The sequence below is a fragment of the Muscardinus avellanarius genome, assembly GCF_963383645.1.
Source record: "Muscardinus avellanarius genome assembly, chromosome: 12".
Lineage (NCBI taxonomy): Eukaryota > Metazoa > Chordata > Mammalia > Rodentia > Gliridae > Muscardinus > Muscardinus avellanarius.
In genome coordinates this window covers 93,874,757-93,900,132 of record NC_137798.1, presented here as the reverse complement: position 1 = coordinate 93,900,132, position 25,376 = coordinate 93,874,757, and the positions used below count along the sequence as shown (strand labels likewise).

The following is a 25,376-nucleotide window of genomic DNA, read 5'->3' as shown; positions in this document are numbered from 1 at the left end:
TCTCCTTGTCACGTCTGAAAGCTCTATGTATACCCATTGTTATCCTGCAAACAATAGCTACTGGCTGTCATCTCTCAAGACGTTCTCGCCTGCATTCACAAAGAAGGTCAACAGCCTTTGTTCCTAGCATGGACGTAGTAACTTCTGGGGAAGATGATAAAACTAGACCCGTGACGGTCCCAGAAGACAGAACGGCAACAGGTTAGATAAGAAGAGCCCGTCTTCATTATCCAGCTCAGGCTGTTTCTCCAGCCAGGACGCCAAGGCGATGCTCTTATTTCCTTTTGCCCAGGGTGCAAGACATATCTTTTTAATTAAGCGTGTCCCCTCCACCCTCCACAATGAGTACCCATGGAATCTTAGTTAATAAAATGAGAATTTATTAAATTTTCAGTTCTAATAAATAGTCAGACATTCCCTCTCCAATGGGCCCCAAGCCCTAGTAAAAATAAAATGGTCTATGTGACCATTCGAAGAGAAAATGTTAAACTATGCTCTTTAGTACAAAAGTGATGTTTTCTTACCAGATTGAGGTTCCAAGATATCTTAGCCAAATATATTGGTCTTAAACAGGAAAAAAAATAGAGAAATGGGTATAGAGTAGGTATTTTTCCCACCCATGGAGCCACCGAGGAATCTGCTGGGAGGGACACCCTGCAAAAGAAGACCCTAGCACATTCTTGAACATTCTTTCCCTTTTCTTGAAGGGGCCTGGTAAGGCAGTGAATCCAGCCATTCAGAGTTCTGGAGAAGAATTAAGATCTTGGGCGGGGGTCTTCATTCCCAGGGGGAAATCAAGGCCTGGGTAAAGCTGCCTTCTCCTGTGGGAAGTGAACACTCTGGAGGTGACGGGAGCAAGAACGTAGCGTGGACTTCTGTGATTCATTTGAAGAGATGGACTTAGACGTTAAGAGTGAAGATAAAGAGCCGGGCATGGAGGCGGCGGGTCCCCCAGGCCTGGGAGGTGGCTGTTGGTCATGGCTGAAGTCAGCTGTCCACAGCTGAGCTTGAAGAGCCAGTGAGACCAGCCCCAGGGATGACCCAGCGAACAGCACCTCGCCCGAGGCCCTCACGCTAGCTCCCGTTTCTACCTGTCCCCACTGGTCTCTGCCAACCTGTTGTTCATTATGGCAAAGGCTCCCACGCCCCCGGAGAACTCGTCTTCCCGGGGCAGCGCCCCCGGCGGGTGGGGGCCGCCGTTGGCCATCTCGGACAGCTGCTTCTGCAGGATGGCCAGCGCCACCTTGTCGGAGTCCTTCGTGGAGATGATCTCGCCCGAGAGCCGCCGCCCGTCCGTGTCGCTCTCGGCCACCCCGTCCGTTTCCATGGAGACAGCACATCCGTCGCGCGCCTGGCCGGGGGTCACCGCGTTGCTCCGTGAGCGCAGGACCCTCCTGGGGCACCGCGGGAAGCACCCGCCGTCCACCTTCCTGAGGATCCAGTTCACCGTCTGCTTGATGAGGATGGAGATGACGTTGAACAGCGAGTAGAGGCAGCAGACGCCCAGGAGGATGAAGACAAAGTTGGCGAGGCGGTAGAGTCCCTGGCTCTCGTAGTGTGCGCTCTGGCTGCTGACCAGGTCCCCGAAGCCGATGGTGCTGAAGGCCACGAAGCAGAAGTAGAGAGAGTCAAAGTAGCTCCAGCCTTCCATGGGGGCGTACAGGGCCGACGCCCCGCAGGAGATGAGCACGGAGGCCGAGCACAGGATCAGCATGACGTAGTACACCGAGGGCTTCCAGCCGGCCAGGCTGTCCGCCTCGCCCTTCCCCGGGGCCTGCAGGGTGCCCTGGGCCAGGGCCTCCCGTCGCCGCAGCTGCCGCTGGTGGCAGGACCGCATGATGTAGGCGATGACGGTGATGAGGCGCTCCAGGAAGAGGTTGAAGAAGAGGATGGTGCTGGCGCAGCCCACCAGGCCGTAGAAGATCAGGAAGATCTTTCCCCCCACGGTGGCTGGAGTCGTCATCCCAAACCCTGCAGGAGACAGAGAACAGAGGAGAGAGAGTGTGAGAGGTCTCGGCTGGGAAGGGGATCGGGTCTTGGCCTCCGTGGCTGGCCCAGGACCTACAGGAATAGTTTCATAAATCGGTCCCAGCCTTTCTAGGAAGGAGCGGGAGAATTCCCCCCGGCTTTGGGAGATGCCAAGAGTGGTTCAGAGCATGGAGCTGGGCTGCCTGAGAGCCCAGATGGTACTAACGAGCAAAGCAGAAAAAGACGCCTCTTCCTCTGGCTGGATACCGCCAGCAGAAAATGGCTTGGGGATGAGGCTGGATGGGGTTCAGCCTCCTCTCCCCTGTTTGGCTGGATGTCCTCCTCCAGCATGCAATTAAACATATTCAACAGAACGGGGCCCAGAGAGATCAGCAAAGGCTCAGACAAAGGAAAGGCGGTACAGACTCGTCAGCATTCATTTTTTCCCATAAACACTTAACAGAACCTGGGATAGAACGTGGACGGGACAGATCTGGCTTCTGCCCTGTTGGCTCTAGTTCAGTGGGATGATCCTGCACCTTATGCCGAGACCTGTCCTGGAGGAGAACAGGGCTGTTAGGTGGCTGCTAAGAGGGAAAGAAGCCCATCTCAGGTTGGGGAAGGTCACAGAGGGAGACCTGAAAGTCAACGGGAGACAGGCAGGCAGGGGGGGGGGGGTTGTATCTGTGAGTGGTGGGGTGTTTCAGAAAAAAACACAGCAGGTGCCAGCATATGTAGAGACGAGTTTTTCAGCTTTTAAACAAAAATCTTTAAATGCACATCTCAGGCTTTTGGAGTGATGACAGATGTTAGAGTTTCATAAAACATAAAATGTCTCTCTCTCGCCTTTGCCTCTGAACTATTCAAAAATTTTACCTTGCCTTTTCTTCCTGGGCATACTACTGAGAATATATATGGCAGGACAGCAGGTATTATTAAGAAAAGCAGGAATAGAAACAAGAGCAGTGAGCTGGCCTGGTGGTGCTCGCCTGTAATCCCAGTCCATGGAAGGCTGAGACAGGAGGATCGCAGGTTCAAGACCAGCCTCAGCAACTTAGCAAGATCCTGTTTCAAAATAAAAGATATAAGTGCTGGAGTACCGTTCAGTGGTATAATGCTCCTGGGTTCAATCCCCAGTACCAAAAAGAAAAAGGAAGAGAAGTAAAGTAAAATACACAGGATTCCTCACTACAACGTGATGATGGTGAGTCCCCCTGGCTAGAGGGATGAGGACTCCTTCCAGCCGATGATAGCATTGAACATGAGAAGGCTGATTTGTTGATAAGACTGATATTAAAGTCACTCTGGATAAAAAGCACCAATAAAAAAGGCGCTGGGTACAGCTTCCTGGATTCAGTTTCTTACTCTCATCAAATTGCCTTCTTTTCATATTTTCTTTATTTTCAAGTTCACTTTCTCACTTCGACCCCATCGCTGGACCCAGAAGCACCCTCCCAGTATCCTCTTTCCTAATGATTCCCCGTCCCAAGCCGATTATTATTATTATTTTTTCTTGCTACAGTTCAGCCAGTGGCCACCCCTTGGTGCAGCGGGAGGGCTCAACTTAGATCATGAAATGTGTAGGCTGCTGGGATTATGACCCCAGTGCACTGAGTTGCCATGTCAGCTTCTAAGTGAATTTGGTTATCTCAGCACACGAGGGGCTGCATGATGGTAGAAAATGAAAAGCAAGGAGCCAGAAGAATAGAGGAAGATACTGCTCCTAGCTTCTTAGCTGGCTGGGAGGGAGTGGGATGGACAGGATGATTTGCTAAGGAGGGACGGAGGGTCAGGAAACGATCCTCTTATCAGAGCCCTTAAATGGTAGGGAAAAATTATTTTTTTATTATTTATTTTTTTGGTTGTACTGGGGTTCCTGGAAGCCCTCTACCTCTGGGCTACACTCCCAGACCTATTTTTTACATTTTTATTTGGAAACAGGGTCTCCTAAGCCGCTGGCTTTGAACCTATGCGATCCTCCTGTCCCTGCCTCCCAAGCGCAAGGATTACAAGCGTGCCCACCACGTCCGGCCGTAGGTAGGGAGAAAATTAGACCAGCACCTCTTCTTTGGGGACTCTTGTTTTCAAAATAACTGTAGGTTCTTATTTATTTGTTATGTTCTTTGTGTCAAGAAATACGTGACTTTGTTGTATTTTCTTATTAGATTTCTCCGTGTGTGTTTAATGACTGGGGATTGAACCCAGGGGAATTCTACCTCCAAGCTACAATTCCAGCCCTATTTTATTTTTTATTCAGAAACAAAGTCTTGGTAAGTTGCTGAGGATGGCCTCGAACCTGTGATCTCTTTGTCTCAGCCTCTCAAGCACTGAGAATGACAGGTGTGAGGCACTAAACCCAACTTTTTTTTTTTTTTTTTTTTTTGCGGGTCTGGGGATGGAACCAGGGGGCATTCAACCTCCGAGCTACACCTCCTGCCCTATTTTTTATTCTTTATTTTGAAACCGGGTCTCACTGAGTTGCAAAGAGCCTCACTAAGTAGCTGAGGCTGTCTGCGAACCGCGATCCTCCGGTCTCAGCCTCCCAAATGCTGGGATTTCAAGCGTGCGCCACCACGCCCGGCTCAAACCCAACTTTTCTCGTTAGAGCTTTCATTCTTATTCCTCTGTTCAGGTTGCAACGAGGTGCTTAAAGTCGTGGAGAGTTGAGTTTATTGACTCAGGTTGATGGAGTTAATGACGAAGCCAAGAGCAGTGTCTCTTTCCATCCACTTCCAAAGAACACCGAGGAGTAACCAACGTGTCCGTAATTAGTTCCTGGGGACTCATTGGAGTGACTTCTCCAAGCTCAGTGAATTCTTGGAGCCAAGAAAGCTTGAAAATGTTTCCCCACCTAAGAAGACTGGAAAATAGCCCCTGGAACCCCCCGCTTCAAAGCCCTGAGACCAGTGTTGTTGCCCTGGTCACTGAGAACAGAGTGAGGCAGAAGAGGGGGAGCACTTACTGGGGCCACTTATTAACCCGATCATATTCCAGAAGCTGGATAGCGTTAATGAAAATGGAAACAGTTCAGAAAGAGTCGGGTGGGGGCCCCTAGGAGAAGCCAGAGAGTGCTTGCTCACACCTCTCCTGCTAGGCTCCTGCCTTGGGAAGCAGAGTTGTCACAGATGAGCTCCCATCCACAGGTAACAGCAGCCATTTACTGAGCACCTATTCAGGTCAAGGCACTGAACTACGTGGGGGCCACTACCACAGTCTGGATGTTTGTGTCCCCCCAGACGCCTATGTTGAGATCCTCGCCCCCAAGGGGAGGGCGTGAGAAGGGGGGCCTTGGCATAAAGAAAAACACAATGATGCCATTTACAGGGAAATGGAAGGAACTGGAGAACATTATGCTAAGCGAGATTAGTCACAAAAAATAAGAAATGGGATGCTCTCTCTAATATGCGGAAGCTAGGGAGAAAATGGGTCACAGGAGGAACTCTAGACAAAGAAGGAGATTCTGTAGATGAGCAAATAAGACGACCTAACAGGGGATGGGAGGAAGGAAGAGGGAAATTCTCTAATGTTCATGATGTACTTTAACAAACACATCAAAGCCAATCACTAAAACAAACATGAGGAGGAGGGAGGGGGAGGGAATGGGGCCTGAATCGGGTGATTCAGTGCATGTATGCCTCCAACATCTTGTACTCCATCAATGTGTGTGACTACAATGCACCAGTAAAAATTTTTAAGAAGTCAGGCATGGGGGCACACGCTTGTAATCCCAGCATTCGGGAAGCTGAGACCTGAGAATCTCGGTTCACGGACAGCCTCGGCTACTTAGGCCCTTTGCAACTCAGTGAGACCCTGTTTCAAAAAACAAAAGACTAAAAACTAGGGTTGGGGGTGTAGCTCAGAGGTATAATGCCCCCTGGGTTCCATCCCTGGTTCCACACACACACACACAAAACCCCCACAAAAATAAAAGAAATTAAAAAAAAGACAGGGGGCCTTGGGAGGTGATTAGGTTCTGGGGGTGGAACCTTCATGAATGGGGTTAGCTCCCTTATAAAAGAGGGCTTAGCAACCTCATTTATTTCTTCCACCGTGGGAGGACACAGCAGAAGGAACCCTCTGTATGGAACCGAGCCCTCGCCAGAGACTGAGCCTGCTGGGGCCGTGACCGCTGACCTCTCACCCCTTGGAACAGTGAGCAGTACATTTCTGTTGTCTAGAAGCCACTCAGCCTATGGAATTTTGTTGTACAAGCCCAGATGGACTAAGACTAAGATGGCCATAAAGACAACTTGCGCAAGATACTTGAGCTCAGGGAGGCCAGCGCCAGGGATGGACAAATGAAATCTCTACAAAACAAGGGCCAAAATCAAAGTGAGCTGGAGTTATCTCAGCTCCAGGGGCCCGGCCTTGCTCAGGCCGCTGACAAGCTCCACCAGCTGATTCTCCAGGGCATGAGGCTTTGAGTGGTTTTGTGACAGGTTCTGAGGATTTCAAGGGCTTAGATGCTGTCTTGTTTATTTGGTCTTACAACACTCCATTTTGTTAAAGAAGGGATAATCATGACTTTGGGTCACCTATGCTATTTGGTTGATCACGGCCATCTCTTCAATCAGCAAAAATAACCCCAAATGGCACAGGTGGTGGTATTCATGTGAGCGATGAAGATACCTCCTTGTGCTCATGGTTGTGGGCACAGGGGTTTCTGCAGCTTTTACTACTCTCTGCCCTTAAAAGCATGGTAGTGATCGGCTTTTATGTAAGGCCCCCACTCCCACCCCAGGTCTCATAATACTGAGGGGCAAGATGTCTTGGATTGTGAAGAGCTTTCAGGGCCCTTTGTGGTGGAGGTGGGGGACACAGGCATGGTTATCCAAGGTCTCCCTCTGCCGGCTCCTGTGCTTATCCCTGACACCTCACATCCAGGCTGGATACTATGACTGGTTTACCCCGAGAGTTCACGTGTTGAAATTTATTCTTCACAGTGGAGTGTGAAGAGGATGAAAGCAATCTATCTATAGTGTTAAAAGGTGGGACCTTTGGGAGGTGAATAGGGTTGGATAAGGTCATGATTGAGTACCAGCGTCCCTAGAAGAAGAGGCACCAGGGTGGACTCCCGTGTGAGCTTCCTGTCCAAGGACTCTGCCAGCAAGAAGACCATTGCACACATGGCTCCTCAACCTTGGACCTCCAGCATATGAGCCCAAACAAACCTCCTTTCTTTATAAGGTTACCTCATCTCAAGTATTTTGTTACAGTTACAAAAAACAGACACATGCACTAGGGAACTAGGTCTTGCTAATCTACTAGTCCCACTTGACAGAAGAGGAAAAGAAGACCATCGAAGGAAAGCAACTTGCCTGAAGTCACAAAGCTGGACTAGAACCCTGATGGTATTGTCTCCCAGGCAAGAGCTTTTCCCACCTGACTGCTAATCAAGGGCAGGCCACTGTCATGTGTTCAAGGTAAAACCGAGGGAAGGAAATTAACCAAATGTCCATGGTTCCATGCTTTCTATAGATGCTTAGTGGCTGCCAGATCTGGCACTAAAATCAAGTGGAATTAGCCAGCATCAGGAGTTGAAAACCCTTCATTTTCATTTACTAAAACACAGGCTTCTGAACGTGTGTGCCTCTTCCAAACAGCTTGCAAACCCATCACACCCCGTGCATTTTGTCTTCTTTTATTTCAAAGGCAGACAAACAAAACGAATTGCCACAGGTGGCACTTTCAGCCAGTAATTTATTCCCTGGGCTTCACGCCTGAGTCGCTTGATTTCTATTCAGCCTCAGAGTCTGAGAGGCGCTGAGCAGATTGAGGAACAAGGGCACACGAGGTGGGTTTAGAGGCCAGTGAAGTCCACGGTCTACGTTGGTCCAATGCCCGTAAGTCATGCCAGATTTGTGTTCACACAACTATAACCTGCAGCAGCTTCTGGAACCAATGCAGGCTTCCCCATGGTCCTTGGGTCTAAGCGAGGGCTATTAGGCGCTGCCAAAGTCACAGTCGAGCCCCACAGAGCCCTTCATTGAGACCATGGAGAGAGAAAAGCAGGCCCTGCATTCTCCCAGCCTTATAGGTATGTGCTGTGAACCCTATGGTATTTTTTTTCTTCAAAATTGAGTCAAGGTGAAATAGTTTAAAAGCTTTGCATTCTGATACTTTAAAAGCATATAGAGCTGGGCGTGGTGGCGCACGCTTGTAATCCCCGCGCTTGGGAGGCTGAGACAGGAGGATCATGCAGGTTCGAAGCCAGCCTCAGCTACTTAGTGAGGCTCTCAGCAACTTAGTGAGACCCTGTTTCCAAATAAGATATAAAATAGGGCTGGGAGTATAGCCTGGAGGTAGAAAGCCTCTGGGTTCCACCCCCAGTACCACCAAAAGAAAAAAAGCATATAGAAAAGTAGAGAGACTAGTAAAATATACTTTTGTTTCCCAGACTCAGCAGTTATCAACATTTTTCCAACTGTGCTGGCCAGCTTCCTATCACTGTGACGGAATGCCTGAGAAACATCAACTTTTAAAGAGGAGGTATGTGGGCCCGTGTGGGACATTTCACACCCAAACAATAGCATCAACCATGCTTCCTTGACCCCAGCCCACTCCTTAGATGCTGCAGTCTCTTAAAGTGAATCCCAGACAGCACGTCACTCCCGTCATTAATAAAGATGTATCTGTAACTGTCAAGGGCTTTGTTTTCCTAACATACCCACTGTGCCGTTACCACACCTCATAAAATCAGTACTAGTCCCTCAACATCAATTAATAGCCAGCCCATATTAAAACCTTAAAAATACCCATTTAGAGATCATTGGTGTGATTTAGGACCTTAACAAGGTGCACATTTAGTACCTATCTCCTGTCTTTTTAACTCACCAATAACCTCCCCTCCTCTTTTCTATACCATTGATTTGCTGTATTAATGTGTTCTATAGACTTTAATCAGATTTTTATTTTCTTAGCAACAGCTGAGGGAGGAAAACAACTCGTGTATTACAAGAGTGCCCCCCTGAGCAGCAGCGACTCTCCAGCGCTTCATGGAGACAGAGAAATGGACAATTGGGAACACGCACCAGATGCCTTAACAATAGCTCCACCCTTTTCTCTATTTTGTTTATTTCTCTTTAGGAATATATTCCCCGAGTAATCAGACATGTGGCCAATTACGCGCGTAGAGGCCTGCCATGTCTTTACTTTTTATAACGAAAATCCTCAGCAACCTCCATGTCAAGTAACACTGAAGTGACTACAGGAAGAAGCCACGTTGAAGTCGTGTCACGTCACAGAGCCACCTTGCTAACCAACCCTGCCTACCCACAGCTCCACGCTCCACGGGTAGTATGTCCCCACCACCTGGAAGCCACCTCTATTCATGACTTGCTGATCCTGGCTGCCCAAACATCTTCACGGCTGTGATGGCATAGCTACAGAGTTATATTTTATAAAGCTCAACCCTTATTGAGGGCACCCCCGATGCCAGGCTTGAGTCATCCCAAAGGCATACTCTGTCTCTGCTTTTTTTCCTCCCATTTAACATCTCCAGCCATGAAGTACTCTTGGGATAGACAACGTAAGTGTCTGTGGGTAAAGTTCTGAGGGCCTCTTAAAGAACATGCGTAAGGGTAGAGGTGTGATAAGAGGCAAAGCGTTCAGTCCACGTTTACTTCTTCTGGGAAATCATCATTTTTTGTGTGTTGAAGAGTACAGGAAGGCGAATATTGCTGGGCAGTCAAAAGTGCAGAATTTCAGTATTTACTAGGTTTCAACCCTGTGCCTGGGGTGGGGAGAGGAATTAGAAGATCGTTTCTGCCCTCTGGAGGCTTCAAAACTCATCCAAGAAATAAAGAACTAGAAACAACCCGTAAGAGTGAAGACTGCACAAGGAGTTTCTATGATCAGATCAACTTTTTTCTGAGTCACTTGCAAACGACGTGAAAGGCTGTTGTCAAGCTCCAAAGAGAGGGAAGGTGTCAGTACACCTTACTCGCCGTGGGTCGCGAGTGGTACTGCGGATTGAACACGGGGGAATTCTACATCTGAGCTATAACCCCAGCCCTATTTCATTTTTTATTTTGAAATAGGGCCTCACTAAGTTGCTGAGACTCCTTAAACCTACGATCCTCCTGTTTCAGCCTCCCAAATCCTGGGATTACAGGCGTGCACCACCATACCCGCCTACCTCAAGACTGCTTTCAGGAAGTTGATAATTGCACCCTCTTTCTGTTATCTCACAGTGAGAAAAGTAATGAAAACAGATTGATTGTAGGCCTTTCCCACCTGTGTAGGATGGCCTGTCAGTCCATGAGTGTTGCTGGAGTGTTGAACCTTCCTGGGTGTGTGAGTGCAGGGCTGTTTGTTCCCTCCAGCCCTGGAGAATGACAGCTGTGATGGTTTACAAGGACACAGAGCTTAGTCTGAGCCAGGCCTTTATGCAGTCCTCACACCGGCCCTGCGAGGCAGGCGCACTCCTTTTCCCATGCACGCACGGAGGTGAGGTCACCTGTCACAGCCACGTGGTGACTAGCTGGGGGCCAGCAGAGGCTATTACCTACCTAAGTGCCTCATGGCCACAACTTATTCTGGCTGTCCCTTTGGCAAAATTTGGGCAGCGTGGCTCAAATGAGCTCTAAGGACTTGTAGAGTCCAGTGACCTGTGACTTGGGCATTCAGACATGAATCTGAACTCATTTTGTTGATTTGATCGTCCCAGGATTCTAGCAGAACTTGTCTTGGGCATCTGTAGCGCTCCTGCCGCAGGCCAGGTGAGTAGACCTGTAGGCTACCTGGAGACTTTCTCTCCCTCTTTCCCTCCCTCTCTCCCTTCTTTCCCTTTTCATTTTGGCACTGGGGATTGAACCAAGGGGTTCACACATGTGAGGCAAGCGCTCTACCACTGAGCTACACTCCCAGCCCTAAGAATATTTCTGTGATATTTCTCAACTAAAAGAAGATGTCACAGTTTATTCAAAGCCCTCCCTAAGGCACCAAGCAAGCCGAGGGGGAATAGCGCTTCCAGGATGAACCTGAGGTGCTGTTATACAGCACTTGCTGCAACGGGTGGAGAAGTTACCAGCGCTTCCCAAGGTTAAGAATATTTTTGGAACTTGCCATGATGACTCCTCTTTTGCTCGATGAACAACAAAGCACCTTTGACAAACGATTACGAAACCTTTTAATAGATTCAGCTATTTTCCAGGTAACTTTTGAACTGGGAGCTACTTCTAGACTCCTCAGCAATGTGCACTTTTCAAAGGCAAAGAGACATGAGTTCTAAGTGGAAAAGCTGGCAAGTGCGTTATAAGAAGTGAGGATGCTGGAAGTTGTGCGCATTACTATAAACCACAGCAATTTCTGTGTTCACACACACACACACACACACACACACACACACACACACACACACACAGTACTGGTCTTCTGGGAATCAGAATGCATGAGATTCTGAAGGGGAATTTAAAAAATTCATTTCCCCGAGAGAGATGCCAAGTAACAGGGGCGTTTAGCTCTCCGCTTTATCCTTTCCCGAGACATGCGCTCGTATAATGGGGCTGGTGTTTGAAGCAGTAAGTGCTGCCATTATTTCTGCCTTTACCCTCGTTTAAGGGGGGGGGGTCATGAGGTTTTACTTATCTCAAGGAGGTGTCCCGATTCTAGTGCTTCTTAACTTTTAAATTGTGGAACTACTCTTTAAAAGCAAGTAGACATAATTATGTTCTCCCCTGAACTAAATTGCCTTCCCCCAGATTAAGAAGAAATGATTCCGTTAAGTAGAACATTATCACAGTGTGTGGCACATGACTGATGAAAACTATCTTTTCTTTGACAAGAGGGAGAAAATCTGGCTTCAAGACGTTTTGAGGAATTATACAGAAAATAAAGGATGTATCTTTTTTTTTTTATTGGCTTCTGCAACAACCCTCGTGTAAATCTGACTGTAAAAACCATTATTACTGTCTGTGGTACTGGAGATCGAACCCAGGAGTATTTGACCTTTGAGTATAACCCCAGACCTTTTCATTTTTATCTGATCTCACTGAGCTGCAGAGGGCCTCGCTAAGTTATTGAGGCTGTCTTCAAACCTGCGATCCTCCTGTCTCAGTCTTCCAGGCACTGGGATGACAGGCATGTGCCACCACGCCTGGCTCCTGTTTACCTTTTAAAATTTTCTGCTACAGAGACAGCTAGCAAAACAGATGACGTATCTTTGTTTTGATCTCTTCTGCTTGACCTGGGCTGGGCCTTCTTCAACCTCTTTGTGGGCACCAGAGCTTCCAGAAGCTGGTTTGAAGGCCAAGGACCTGCAGAATGTGGGGACTTTCCTTTCATGGTGTGGCTTAAGTGTATAATGTTGTAACGGGAATGGTGCAAAATGGCCGCATCATTAAGACTTGAAGTTAACGTGATTTACGATGTCTCATACCGGTTCTTCCCTCCAAACCCATGACATTTCATATTTTGTCGTATAACTAGGCACACCGAATCCTACAGGAGTCCCTAGAAATCTGCACAAACACCCTCAGGTTTGCTATGAAATTAGCTCTAGGTAACCAAAGTCCTTTACAATAAATGAAGTTTCTTTTATCTTCTCTCCTCTTTCTTACTTTCTCATCTCCTTTCTTCCTCCCTCCCTCCCCTCTTCTCTCCTTTTCTTTAAAACAGTCATTAGTGGAACACAACGCAAGCCCTCTTCTTTTTAGAGGCACCTTCTGGGCTGGTGCCTACCGGAAGAGCTGCTCTGTGATCGTGGATTCTTTGGGGGAGTTCTTCCAGGGCCTTCTCCTAGAACATTTAATTTTGATACTATTAGTTTTAAATACTATTAAATTAGTACTTAATTACTAAATTAGTTTTGATACTATTAGTTTATAGCTTTCCTTCCTCTGAAGCCAGTAGAGAACCCAGCTTTAAAAGCACTGAGCCGGGCATGGTGGTGCACACTTGTAATCCCCACGCTTGGGAGGCGGAGACAGGAGGATTGCTCTGGTTCAGAGCCAGCTGCACTGGCTTAAGAGACCCTGTTTCCCCATAAAAAAGTTAAAAAATAGGTCTGGGAGTGTATCCCGTGTGAGTGTATCCCGGAGGTAGAAGGGCTTCCAGGAACCCCAGTACCACCAAAAAAAAAAAAGTATTGAGACGTGTGTGGCACAAATGGGACGGGTCTAATAATTTAACTGCCAGAAGAAATGTCTGAAAATATGATAACACATGGTATTTTAGCTAGTCATAAGGGAAAGAAAGGGGAATTAGTAAGATTTATTTTTTTCCACCAAGAGCTACCACTCTGATAGAGGGCTAATATCCAGGATATACAAAGAGCTCAAAAGACTCCACACTAGCAAAACAAACAACCCAATTAAGAAATGGGCAACTGAACTGAATAGACACTTCACAAAGAAGAGATACAAATGGCCAATAGATACATGAAAAGATGTTCAACATCATTAGCCATCAGGGAGATGCAAATCAAAACTACGCTGAGATTCCATCTAACCCCAATCAGAGCGGCAAACAAATGCTGGCGAGGATGTGGGGAAAGAGGAACCCTTTTACACTGTTGGTGGGAGTGCAAAGTAGTTCAGCCGCTATGGAGATCAGTGTGGAGATTCCTCAGAAAACTAGAAACAGATCCCCCACATGATGTGGCTATACCATTCCTGGAGTTCTTTCCAAAGGGGTTGAAATCAGAGAACTACAGTAACATATGTATACCCATGGTCATAGCAGCACAGTTCACAATAGCTAAAATATGGAACCAACGTGGGTCTCCATCAACAGATGAATGGATTGCAAAATTATGGGAATACACACAATGGAATTCTACTCAGCAATAAAGAAGAACAAAATCATGTCATTTGGAAGAAGATGGAAAGACCTGGAGAACATTACGTTAAGTGAGATCAGCCAGACACAGAAAGAAGGGACTTATGTTTTCTCTAATATGCCCAAACTAGGGAGTCTTAGGGATGCCAGAGGGACTCCAGATGATGGAGGGGAAACCTCAGCAAAGCTAGAAAGTCAGGGTAGGAGATGAAGAAGGCTGAGGTTGATTCATGGAGGAGCTACATCTGAATATGTGCATGCATGTGAATATAACATAGCCAACCTGGACACTCAGTACTGGGAGGGAGGGAAAAGGGGGAAGCGAGTGCGGGGAGGTGCCTAGTGTGGTGTGAATATATTATGCCATCGTCGACCTGATCCACATTTTGATATGAGACTTTAGTGTACCGATAAAATAAAATAAATTGGAAACTAGAGTCAGGTGTAGTGGTGCCCACTTGTTGAGTGGCTGAGACAGAAGGATTGCAGGTTTGTGGCCAGCCTTAGCAACTTAGTGAGGCCCTCCACAACTTAGTGGGATCCTGTTTCAGAGTGAAAAATAAAATAGGGTCAGATATAGCTCAGGGGTAGAATAGCCTGGGATCACTCAATTCCCAGTACCACAAAAAGAAAGAAAGAGAGAAAGAAGGAAAGAAAGAAAGAGAGAGAGAGAAAGAAATAAACTAGCCATGTCAGAGGTACACGCTTCATGCCTGTAATTCCAGCAAACAGGGAGGCTGGGGCAGGAGAACCCCAATTTCGAGGCCAGCCTTGGGCCACTTACTGATGGAATCCGGTCTCAGGATAAAATAAAAAGAGCTGGGTGTGTAGCTCAATGGTAGAGGGCCCCTAGGTTTATCTCCAGACTGAAAGTAAAAATAAAATTAGAAGCAGAAAGGCAAAGTTGGATGAAGTTGCTGGCAGCACATTCTCGGGGAGGCTTTCTCGAATGGAGACAAAGGGATGTTCTTGCAATGACAGTTTCTAGACTTTCTGGCAACATGGGCTCTACAAGAAAAGTCGACCCACTCACCCCTTTCCCCCTTAAAACGGTTCTGCACTTTACTTTTCTCTCCTAACTGCGTCTCGAATGTTCCTTCTCCATGACAGGTTCTTTGTTTCCACTCTCTCATTCACTCAACAAACGCGTGCTGAGCACCTGCTACGCGCTCGACGCTGAGTTAACTGCTGCCAGCCAATGAGACGCCACCTCTCAGGCCCCTTCAACCTGTTTCTCCAGAATTTGCGTTTTCTTTCTCTACCAGCTTCTGTTCAGACCCTGCACTGTTCGCTTACTGTTGGCCCTCTGCATTTCTTCTGTTGTATAATGACTACTTATGTCTTGAGCCCATTTTCCTATTAAGGTATTTACTGCTTTAAAAATTGATAAGAACTCTTAATTTTTATTTATTAATATTAATTTTTTGGTGTGGTACTGGGGATGGAACCCAGGGGCTTTCTACCTCTGGGCTTCCAGACTTATTTTTTTACTTGGAAACAGGGTCTCAGTAAATTTCAGAGGGTCTCAGTAAGTAGCTGAGGCTGGCTTCGAACCTGCGCGCTCCTCCTGTCTCAGCGTCCCAAGTACTGGGATTAGAAGCGTGCGCCACCATGCCGGGCTGTCTTCAGATGTATTTATTTATTTATTTATTTATTTATTTATTTATTTATTTTTGGTGGTACTGGGGGTGGAACTCAGAGGCTTTCTACCTCCGGGCTATACTCCCAGCCCTATTTTATATTTTTATTTGGAAACAGGGTCTCACCAAGTTGCTGAGAGCCTCACTCAGTAGCTGAGGCTGGCTTCGAACCTGCGCGATCCTCCTGTCTCAGCCTCCCAAGTGCGGGGATTACAAGCGTGGGCCACCACGCCCGGCTCTTCAGATGTTTTTAAAGATGGCAACTTCGTCTTTTGTACATGTTGCAAATATGTTTCCCATTTTGTGTTTGTTTTTTATTTTTACATAAATGTTCTGCTATGAGGCAGAAGTTCAACCTTCATGACAAATCAGCTTTTTTCTGTTGTAGCTCTGGGTTTCGGGGGTCATAGAGAAACATCCTTCCCTGCCCTGAGAATGTATCAGTGTTTACTTATGATTCTAATATTTTATTTTATTTTGGTACTAAGGATTGAACCCAGGGGCACTCTACCTCTGTATTATGCCTCCAGCCCTATTTTATTTTTTATTTTGAAACAGGGTCTCGCTAAGTTACTGAGGCTGGGCTCGAACCTACAATCCTGCTGTCTCAGCCTCCCAAAGTACTGGGATTACAGGTGTACACCACTACACTTGGATTTTTTTTTTTAAATTCTGAATCAGGGTCTCGCTAAGTTGCCGAGGCTGGCCTAGAACCTGCAATCCTATTGTCTCAGCTTTCCGAGTACTGGGATTATAAGTCTGCACCACCATACATACCTAGCTAGTTCTAATACTTTAAAACAATGTAATACTTAATACCTCTGAAATTGGGGGGGGATCCGACATTTTAAATATAGTTTGTTTTTTCCCTCAGCACCGCTTTTAATTATAATTTCTATTTTGAATTTAATTGCAATTTTAAGAAGTGATATGGAACAATTCTGACAATACTTTACCCAGTTTCCCCAATGATAACAGCTTGAAAAAATATAGCATAAAATCACAAGTAGGAGACTGATATTGGTTCAGTCCATTGTCTTAGTCATATTTTTCTTGAATAAACTTGTATTTAGGCATGTGTGTGGATTTAGTTCTCTATCATTTTGTCACATGTATAGGCTCCTCAGCACCATATTTAAAAAATAGTCCATTCTAGTCAGATACAGTGGTGTTCACCTGTAATCCCAGCACTGGGGAGGCTGAAACAGGAGGATACGAGGTTTGAGGCCAGTCTTAGCAACTTAGAGAGACCTCCATTAACTTCATGAGACCCTGTTTCATAAAACATAAAACAAACAAAACAAAACCACGTGGTGGCGCATGCCTGCAATCCCAGTATTCGAGAAGCGGAGACAGGAGCATCGCAGGTTCAAGGGCAGCCTCAGCAAGTGCAGCGAGACTCAGCCAACTAGTGAGACCCTGCTTCAAAATAAAGACTAAAAAAGAGCTGGGGGTGTAGCTCAGAGGTAGAATGCCCCGGTTTCATCCCCCGTCAAACAAACAAACAAACAAACAAACAAACAAACAAACATAGTCAATTCTTTCTCCACTTTGTTGAAGTATCACTTTTATCAAAGCCAAAGTTCTTATCCTTATTTGTTTCTGGATTGTACAACATTCCGTTCCATTGGTCCCGCATCACTGTCTAGACGCGGCTGGTACCCAAAACGTCCACAGTTCTGAACGTCTGAAAGCCCCTCCCCTCGTCCCCTCTTCTTCCTCCTCCTTTTCTCATTCTTCTCAAAACTTGCTTATTTCGTGTCCATTCTTTTTCTGATGAGCTTTAGAATCATTCGGTTAAGTTCCAGAAACGATATTTGGATTTTGATTGGGGTTGCCTTATATTTAGAGATTCATTTGTGGAGAAATAACATCCTTACCAAATTGAGTTTTGCTACCAGGAACACAGTGTCTCTCTCTCTCTCCATTTATAGAAGCCTTTTTAAAAACGAGCCTTGGTAGAACTTTGCAATTTCTTCAAAGGCTTTGTAGATGATGTGGATAGAATCTTTCCGCCCACCACATATTTATTTTGGTTGTTTGTTTTCTTATTACTGATTTTTTATCGCGGTAAAATATACATCACATAAAACTTAACATCTTAACCATTTTTGAGTGCCCAACACAACATTTGCAATGTTAGGCAACTACTATCACTATCCATCTCTAGAACTTTCTCATCCCAAACGAAGCCTCTCTCTGCGCTTGTTAAGCGGTAATGGCCTGGCCTGGAGCTTTTACTCTGCTTTCTGTCCTCAAGGATTTGCCGTTCTAAGTAGAGGTCTGTCCTTCTGGGTCTAGCTGCCACTTAGCACAGTATTTTCATGGTCACCCTGTCACAGCAGGCGTCTGGATCTCCTTTCTTTTCACTCAATACTATTCTGTTATATGAATATACCATATTTTATCTATTCACTCACCAGTGGACACTCGGGTTCTTCCCTCCTTTTACATAATGTGTATGTGTGTTAGTCGAGGTTGAACCCAGGGGCATTCTACCCCAAGTCACACCCTTATCCCTATTTTACTGTTTTTAATAAAACAGGGTCTCACTAAGTTGCCGAGAGTCTCACTAAGTTGCCGAGGCTGGCCTTGAACCTGCGATTCTTGCCTCAGCCTCCCAAATACTGGTATTACAGGCACGAGCCACCGTGTCTGGCCCCTTTTGGCAATTGTGAATATTGCTGCTATGGACGTGGACAAATTAATACATGCTTGAGTCTGTTTTTAATCCTTTTGGCAATATCCTAAAAAGAATATTTTACAAATTATTATGATGGCATATAGCAGGAGGATGCTATTAAATTTCTAATTAGAAAATATATTATCAGCAGTGGTAGTGCCTATTTGTAATTCCAGTACTTGTGAGGCTGAGCCAGGAGGATCGCAGGTTTAAGGCCAGCTTTGGCAACTTAGCAAGACCTTCAGCAACTTAGTGAGACCCTGTTTCTAAATTAAAAAAAAAAAAAAAGGGCTGGGGACATAGCTCAGTAGGAGAATGGCCCTGGGTTAAAGCCCCAGCACCACAAAAAAAAAAAAAAAAAAAAGAAAGAAAAAAAAAAGAAAAAAAAGAAGAAAAAAATGTCAATATCTCACTTTTCCCAGTAAAACTTTAAAACAAAAACATAGAGAAGTGCGGGCTCATCCTTCAAGCCGAATGCTCTTCGTGCCTCCCCGGGCTCTGACTTGCTAGCAGTCACTTACGAACTCTTATCCATGCCCAGCTGTGAGCTCAGGACAAACCCACATCTGAATGTCTAAATGCAATTTTTTTTTTTAAATTAAAATGGTCTCTGTGCTTTAGAGTTTTCTGGTTGAGTTCCTTTGCCGAGAAAGGCAGAAGGAGAGTTAGGGCAGGTGGAACAGAAGGATACGGTCAGCCTCGCAGAAACGGGCTGGAGGCCACAATCGCAGGCGGATTTACCTCAAGTGTTGAGCGGTCGCGTCAGTGTCTAGGTATTTCTCATACACTTGCTAAGGCATTTCTTTTCCACTTGCCTCATAAGAAAAGTAATTTCTCTTTTTAAATTGGGTGTCCTTACTTGGTTCTGGCCTAAAGGCTGAGTGAGCTTCCAGATCAGTATATCTTTGTATTCCTTAGATGCAAAGGCTTATCTTGCTATGACCTACGCATGCACGCGCAACACACACACACACACACACACACACACACACACACACACACACACACAGTGCTGAGTCTTGTGTCAGACCATCCTGGTTTATATCTCAGTCCTGCCACTTACCCAAGAGATATGGGGGGGAATTTAACTCAAACAGTTTTAGATCATAATTCTAGCCTTAAGCAAATTATCTAACCTTGGGTATACCCCAGTTCCTTCATCTGTAAGATAATAAGGCAGGCGTGGTGGCGCACCCTTATAATCCCAGCACTCGGGCGGGCCCTGTGCCTGGTCCACTGCTGGCGACACACTCCCAGGTCAAGACCTCCGTCAAGCCACCAGTGCCTCCTTTGAGGAACTTTGGCTTGGCCCGCTTTTTTTTTCTCTGTCAAGGACAGATAATAAGTGAATAATTTTTGTCCTCTCGTGTCTTCCTTGAGAGGTACTGGCTGGAAGAGGTGTTAGTGGGGCACTCTCTACAGTCTACCCATGATCGCACGTGACGTGGCCACAGATAAAGTCCTTCCAGCGCAGCCTTGGTGACCTTCACCTGGTCACCGACACATCTGCTCTGGCTAGGGGCAGCTCCCTTCTGACCTTAGTTCAGCTCAGTTCCGGGCTGGGCACCAAACCTCAGCAGCAGGATTTTCCAGACTAGAGGGTTCATGACCATTCCCATTGGTTCTTTGCATAAATAAACACCAACCTTTTTTTTGGTGAGAGTGTGCCTGACCACAAAGACAGGACAACTCTAATGGGCCAGAAAGGGCTGGCCCAGGTATACCAGACGATTGATTCAGGATGAGTTTTGGTTCCATTAATACTGTGGTTAACTGCGAATCACAATAGATAACAGACACAAATGTGCAATTATCAAAGCACATCGAAATGTGCTCATCACACACCAATTCTGCTAGACTCTATTTAAAACCATCTTTGATGGTCCAGATGGCGTTGCAGATTCTAGCAGCACATCAGAATCGGCGAAATGAACACAGATTACTTTGAAATGGCACCGATGGCAGCATCTGATTACATGAGACTTCTCACCACTCAGATTTTAGCAAATGCATTTCTTTTCACGTTTACTTGTATATATGGAATAAACCCTGGTTATCCAGAATCGAAATACACACATTTATTCAACACTTGATAAAGCACCCCCATTGGCTTGGACCCAAATGCGTCCAATTGGAAAGATGCCCTCGAGCTGCAAGGCGCAGGGCTGGGAGGACCCAGATTAGAGAAAGTAAAGAGTGGGGCTCAGCCTGTCCTTAGAAACCAGAATTCTGGCTTGTCTGGTCTTTGGACTTCAGGACTGACGCCAGCAGACCCCAGGTTCTCAGGCCTCCCGCGTCACACCAGGAGCTAGACCATGAGCATCCTAGTGAACAGTACGGGCGGCGCCGCGGCGAGGCGCGTGGACTCTCAGCCTCCTCCGCCATGTGTGCAGAGCGACATTGGACACGGTGTTGGACCTACCCTGTGCCTCAGCCTCTGTTAAGTGGGATGATAAAAACAAGCCGGGCGTGGTGGCGCACGCTTGTAATCCCAGCATTCAGGAGGCGGAGACAGGAGGATCAAGGTTCGCGGACAGACTCAGTTACTTAGCGAGGCCCTTCGTAACTCAGTGAGACCCTGTTTCAAAAATTTAAAAAAAAAAGACTAAAAAATAGGGCTGGGGGTGTATTTCGGAGGTACAATGCCCCTGGGTTCCATCCCCAGTACTGCAATAAATAAATAAATAAATAAATAAATATTTAAAAAATTAAAAATACCCCACAGGACTATTGGTCAGATTAAGAGAAATACAGCATATGACACAGTCCCTGCTTCTCCCTGTTTCAGACCTTCTATTACTTAGAGTTCTCCAGAGAGACAGAACCAAAAGGGATACACTGTGTGTGAGTGTGTGCGCACACACTCATACACACACGCACACAGCCCTCCCTTGGTGTCCGTGGGGGGACTGCTTCTAGAATCTGCAGCAGATACCAAAATCTAGTCCTTTGTGTGAGTGGCTCATCATGTGGATATAGTCTACATGTGTCCTCCCAAAACCTTTAAGCCGTCTCTAGATTGCTTGTAATATTATAATGCCTGATACAATAGAATTTTCCCATGCAAATAGCTCTTATACTGTACTGTTTAGGGAATAATGACCAAAAAAGTCCCTACATGTTCAGTAGAGATGTAATTTTTTTCCTTTTGAATATTTTTGCTTTGTTTTGTTTTGGACTAGAGATTGAACCCAGGGGTACTCTACCTCTAAGCTATACCCCTAGCCCTTTTTATTTTTATTTTGAAACAGGGGCTCCCCTAAGTTACTGAGGACTTCACTCAATTGCTGAGGCTGGCCTTGAACCTGCCATTCTCCTGTCTCAGTCTCCCAAGTACTGGGATAACAGGCGTGCACCACCACACCTGGCTTCTTTTAAATATTTTTTTTTATCTGTAGTTGGTTGAATCATGGATGCAGAATCCATGGATATGGAGGGCCAGGCGTACAGATACACAAGAGGAGATTATTGGGGGACCTTGATCCCTCAGTTACAGAGGCTGGAAGTCCCATAACAGGCTCTCTGTGAGCTGAGCTGTAGGTCCTGGGATGCTGGGACATGGCTCAGTCCATGTCTGAAGGCCTCAAAACCCAGCAACATCGATGGTGTGAGGCAGGAGGCCTGAGAACCACGGGGCTGCTGGTGTCAATCCCGGAGTCTAAAGACCAGACAGGTTGGAGGTCTGATGTCTAAAGACAGAAGAGTGAGTCCCAGCTCCAGGAGAGAAGGTCCAATTCCCCTCCCCTCTACATCTGCCCTCTCCAGGCCCCAGTTGACCAGGTGGCGCCCACCCATAGAGGATGGAGCTTCCCCTCCGAGTCCACCAACTCACATAGCAGCCTCTCCAGACCACCCAGCTTTCTTCCCAACCCCTTGGCCTCCCTGCTCAGCCTCCCGCTTTCTGTCTTCCGAGTCCTTGGGCCGCTTCTCCCATCTTCATTCCCTCGGTGACCTCACTTAGTGATGCCATGGTTGGCAGCACCATGGCTCTGCTGGTGCCTAGCAGATTTTATCTCGAGTGTGACCCTCTACCCTGAACTCCAGACTCGTAGATCCCACTGCCTCTTCCCCTTCTCAGCCTGGAGAGAGATGCCCCAAATTAACAGGTTCAACATGGAGTCCCTGGCTTCTGCCTCCACCCTGCCCACTCAATCTTTCCTATGTAGGAAGTTTCTCCTTCCATTTGCTCTGGCCCCAAATAGTCATCTTGGAATCCCCTCTTTCTCCGAGACCTCATATCCAACACATCAAGAAGCCCTGTTTGAACCAAATGTGGTGGTACATGCTGTAATCCCAGTACAGGAGGATTGTGGGGTGAAGACCAGCCTCAGTAACTGAGCAATCTCTCAGTAACCTAGTGAGCCTGTGTTTCAAAACAAAAATAAAAGAGGCTGAGGGTGTAAGCTGGTAGGTAAATGCCTCTAGGTTCAACCCCCAGTACCAAAAACAAAACAAAAAACAAGCAACACAAAAAATGAAGAGCCGGGCATGGTGGCTCATTCTTGTAATCCCAGCATTCAGGAGGCTGAGACAGGAGGATCGCGGTTTGAGGACAGCTTCAGCTACTACTTAGAGAGGCCCTTTGTTTGTAACTCAGTGAGACCCTGTTTCAAAATAAGCACTAAAAAAATAAGGCTGGGGGTGTAGCTCAGAGGTAGACATCCCTAGTACTGCAAAAAAAAGAGAAAAAGACAACGAAGATGAAGACAAAGGAGAAGAAGAAGAAGAAGAAGGAGGAGGAGGAGGAGGAGGAGGAGGAGGAGAAAATAATCTTGTTTGTTCTACTTTCAAAAATACGTCCATCATTTCTCATCCCCTCCAAGATATTCTGTCTTCCCTGGATTCTCAGAGTAGCTTCGTAGCCTCCTGACTGGGGTCTCCATGCTGTCTATAAGCGAGGGTAAACACTCCTCAGACCCAAGCCCTTCAACGGCCCCCACACACCTGGAGGGCAAACCAAAGTCCTTCCAAGAGCCCACAAAGTTGAACCGACGCCCCCCTCACCGGTCTCAGCTCTGACTTCTCCTCCAGCGACCACCCGCTCCAGCCGCAGCGGCGTCTTGCCACCCCACTCCACCGCGGCGCTGTTTCTACTGCTCACCCCTTGGCCTTTTCAGACGGAGGCTCCAACACCACCTTCTCCGCCTTCCCAGCCAGCTGCTCCTGAGAGCTGCAACCCCTGACCCGGGCGAATTCCCCCCATTCTCTTCTCAGCCTCTTTCTGTAGCACTATCTCCAGGGCATATTTTGAATGCTAACTGAAAATCAAAGAAAAAAGAAATCTACACACTTCCCTGTTTCCACACCGGTCTATGGTTTGTTTGTTTTTTTCCCCATTACAGACGCCGTGTTCCTCTTCCAATTGCTAACTGAAAATCAAAGAAAAAAGAAATCTACACACTTCCCTGTTTCCACACCGGTCTATGGTTTGTTTGTTTTTTTCCCCATTACAGACGCCGTGTTCCTCTTCCAATTTAAACTTCATCCCTCCATCCCTCCCTTCTTACCTCCTAAGGGGCTTCCTCCACTAGTTATTTCTTCCTCCTAAATGTTCAAGTCTCCTTATCTTGACTCACCCCCTGGACCTTGGAAGGTTTCAGGGATCTTCCTTTCTCTGTTCTCTGTCCTCCACTTTTCTATCAAACAGCTTTGAACCGGGCAGAGTGGGCAGCCCCCTCCCTTAACGTCTCTCTAGTTCTCTTCTCTGGAATCTCTGAAATGCGGAGGCCGTTTTCCACCTCTCCGGGAAACTGACCCCAAGACTTCTGGTAAGGAAGCTGATGGATGTGTCGAGGTCCTTGTCTTCCTCGACCTCTCTGCAGCCTTTGACACGAGTGGCCGCCGGAACGCGACACCGTCTGCAGTCGTCGTTTGCAGGACGCCAAGCTCCTCCGGGTGTCCACGGGTCTCTGGTTGAGCCTTCTTGTTCTCCCAGTGGCTTCTTCTTCTGTAACACCTTCGACTCAGGACTTCGTGTCCCACACTCTCTGAGAGCTGGCCCCTTCTCATGGCTTTCACTGATAGCTTTCTCCTGATGTTACCATGGTTATAGTTCAACTTAGATTTTTCCAGAAAGCTCCAAGCCGGTCCTTCCAACTGCCTGCCAGATACCTCCTTTTAGAGGTCCCAAAGACTCCCCAAACTAAATCTAAAGTTTTCCTCCTCCTCCTCCTCCTCCTCCTCCTCCTCTTCCTCTTCGTATGGTACCGGGCATTGAACCCGGGGGCATTCTACCTCCAGGCTACACTCCCAGCTCTTTTTTATTTGAAGCAAGGTCTCTCTAGGTTGCTGACAGTCTTGTGAGTTACCGAGGCTGTCCTGAAACTTGCGATCTTCCTGTTTCAGTCTCCCAAGTACTGGGATTACAGGCGTGCACCACCACACCTGGCTTGAACTCCCAAACCTGCCCCTTGCACCTAGGTGAAGAGCGCCACCCCAACCCAAGCCCGAGCCCTGGGGTTAGCTGGGCTGCCCCACTTGCCACCCACCCCACAGCTGCCCCACCATCTTCACATTTCCAGGTCTGTCTGCAGCCCCTCACTGCCACAGCCCTGGCCCAGGCCACGTCTATCTTTTGCAGGTCCCAGCGGTCTTGCCCTACTCATAGATGCTTTCCAAGCTGCAACTGGAACCCCAGGGAGCTTTCTAAAATGCAATACTGACCGTATCCGATTCCTTTTTTATTACATTTTTTATTGGTGCATTGTAGTTAGTCATACATTATTATTTTTCTTTTTTTGGTACTGGGAATTGAACCCAGGGGCATTCTACCTTTGAGCTACACCCCCACCCCTATTTTTTTTATTCTTTTTTTTTTGTGTGTGTGTGGGGGGTCTGGGGATGGAATCCAGAGGTATTTGACCTCCAAGCTAAGTCACCTGCCTTAATTTTTATTCTTTATTTTGAAACAGGGTCTCACTAAGTTGCAAAGGGCCTCACTAAGTAGCCGAGGCTGACCACGAACCCCGATCCTCTAGTCTCAGCCTCCCGAATGCCGGGATTACAAGCGTGCGCCACCACGCCCGGCTAGTAGTCGTACATCTTAATGGAGCACAAGATGGTGGAGACATGCATACATCACCCAACTAGCCCCCCAGTTCTGACCCCATTCCTTCTCCCCTCCCTCCTCCTCATGTTTGGCTTAGTGACTGACTTTGATATGTTTGTTAAAGTACATCATGTACATTAGGGGAGGTCCCTCTTCCCCTCCCATCCCCTCAGTTAGGTCACCTTATTTGCTCATCTATAGTTTCTTTTTTCTTTATCTAGAGTTTCTCTTACGATCCATTTTCTCCCTAGCTTCCGCA

General features: G+C 46.9%; 1 protein-coding gene across 1 annotated transcript in view; it reads right to left on the bottom strand.

Moving 5' to 3' along the window:
• Window positions 1-1,087: 1,087 nt before the first annotated feature.
• The window catches only part of KCNK13 (potassium two pore domain channel subfamily K member 13), a gene marked incomplete at both ends in the record, with an annotated part of 101,943 nt that continues 77,654 nt past the window's right edge, over window positions 1,088-25,376 (bottom strand). The window contains one exon of the mRNA XM_080707846.1: window positions 1,088-1,971. Within this exon, the coding sequence (XP_080563972.1) occupies window positions 1,088-1,971 (884 nt within the window). The remainder of the gene's footprint in view (window positions 1,972-25,376) is intronic.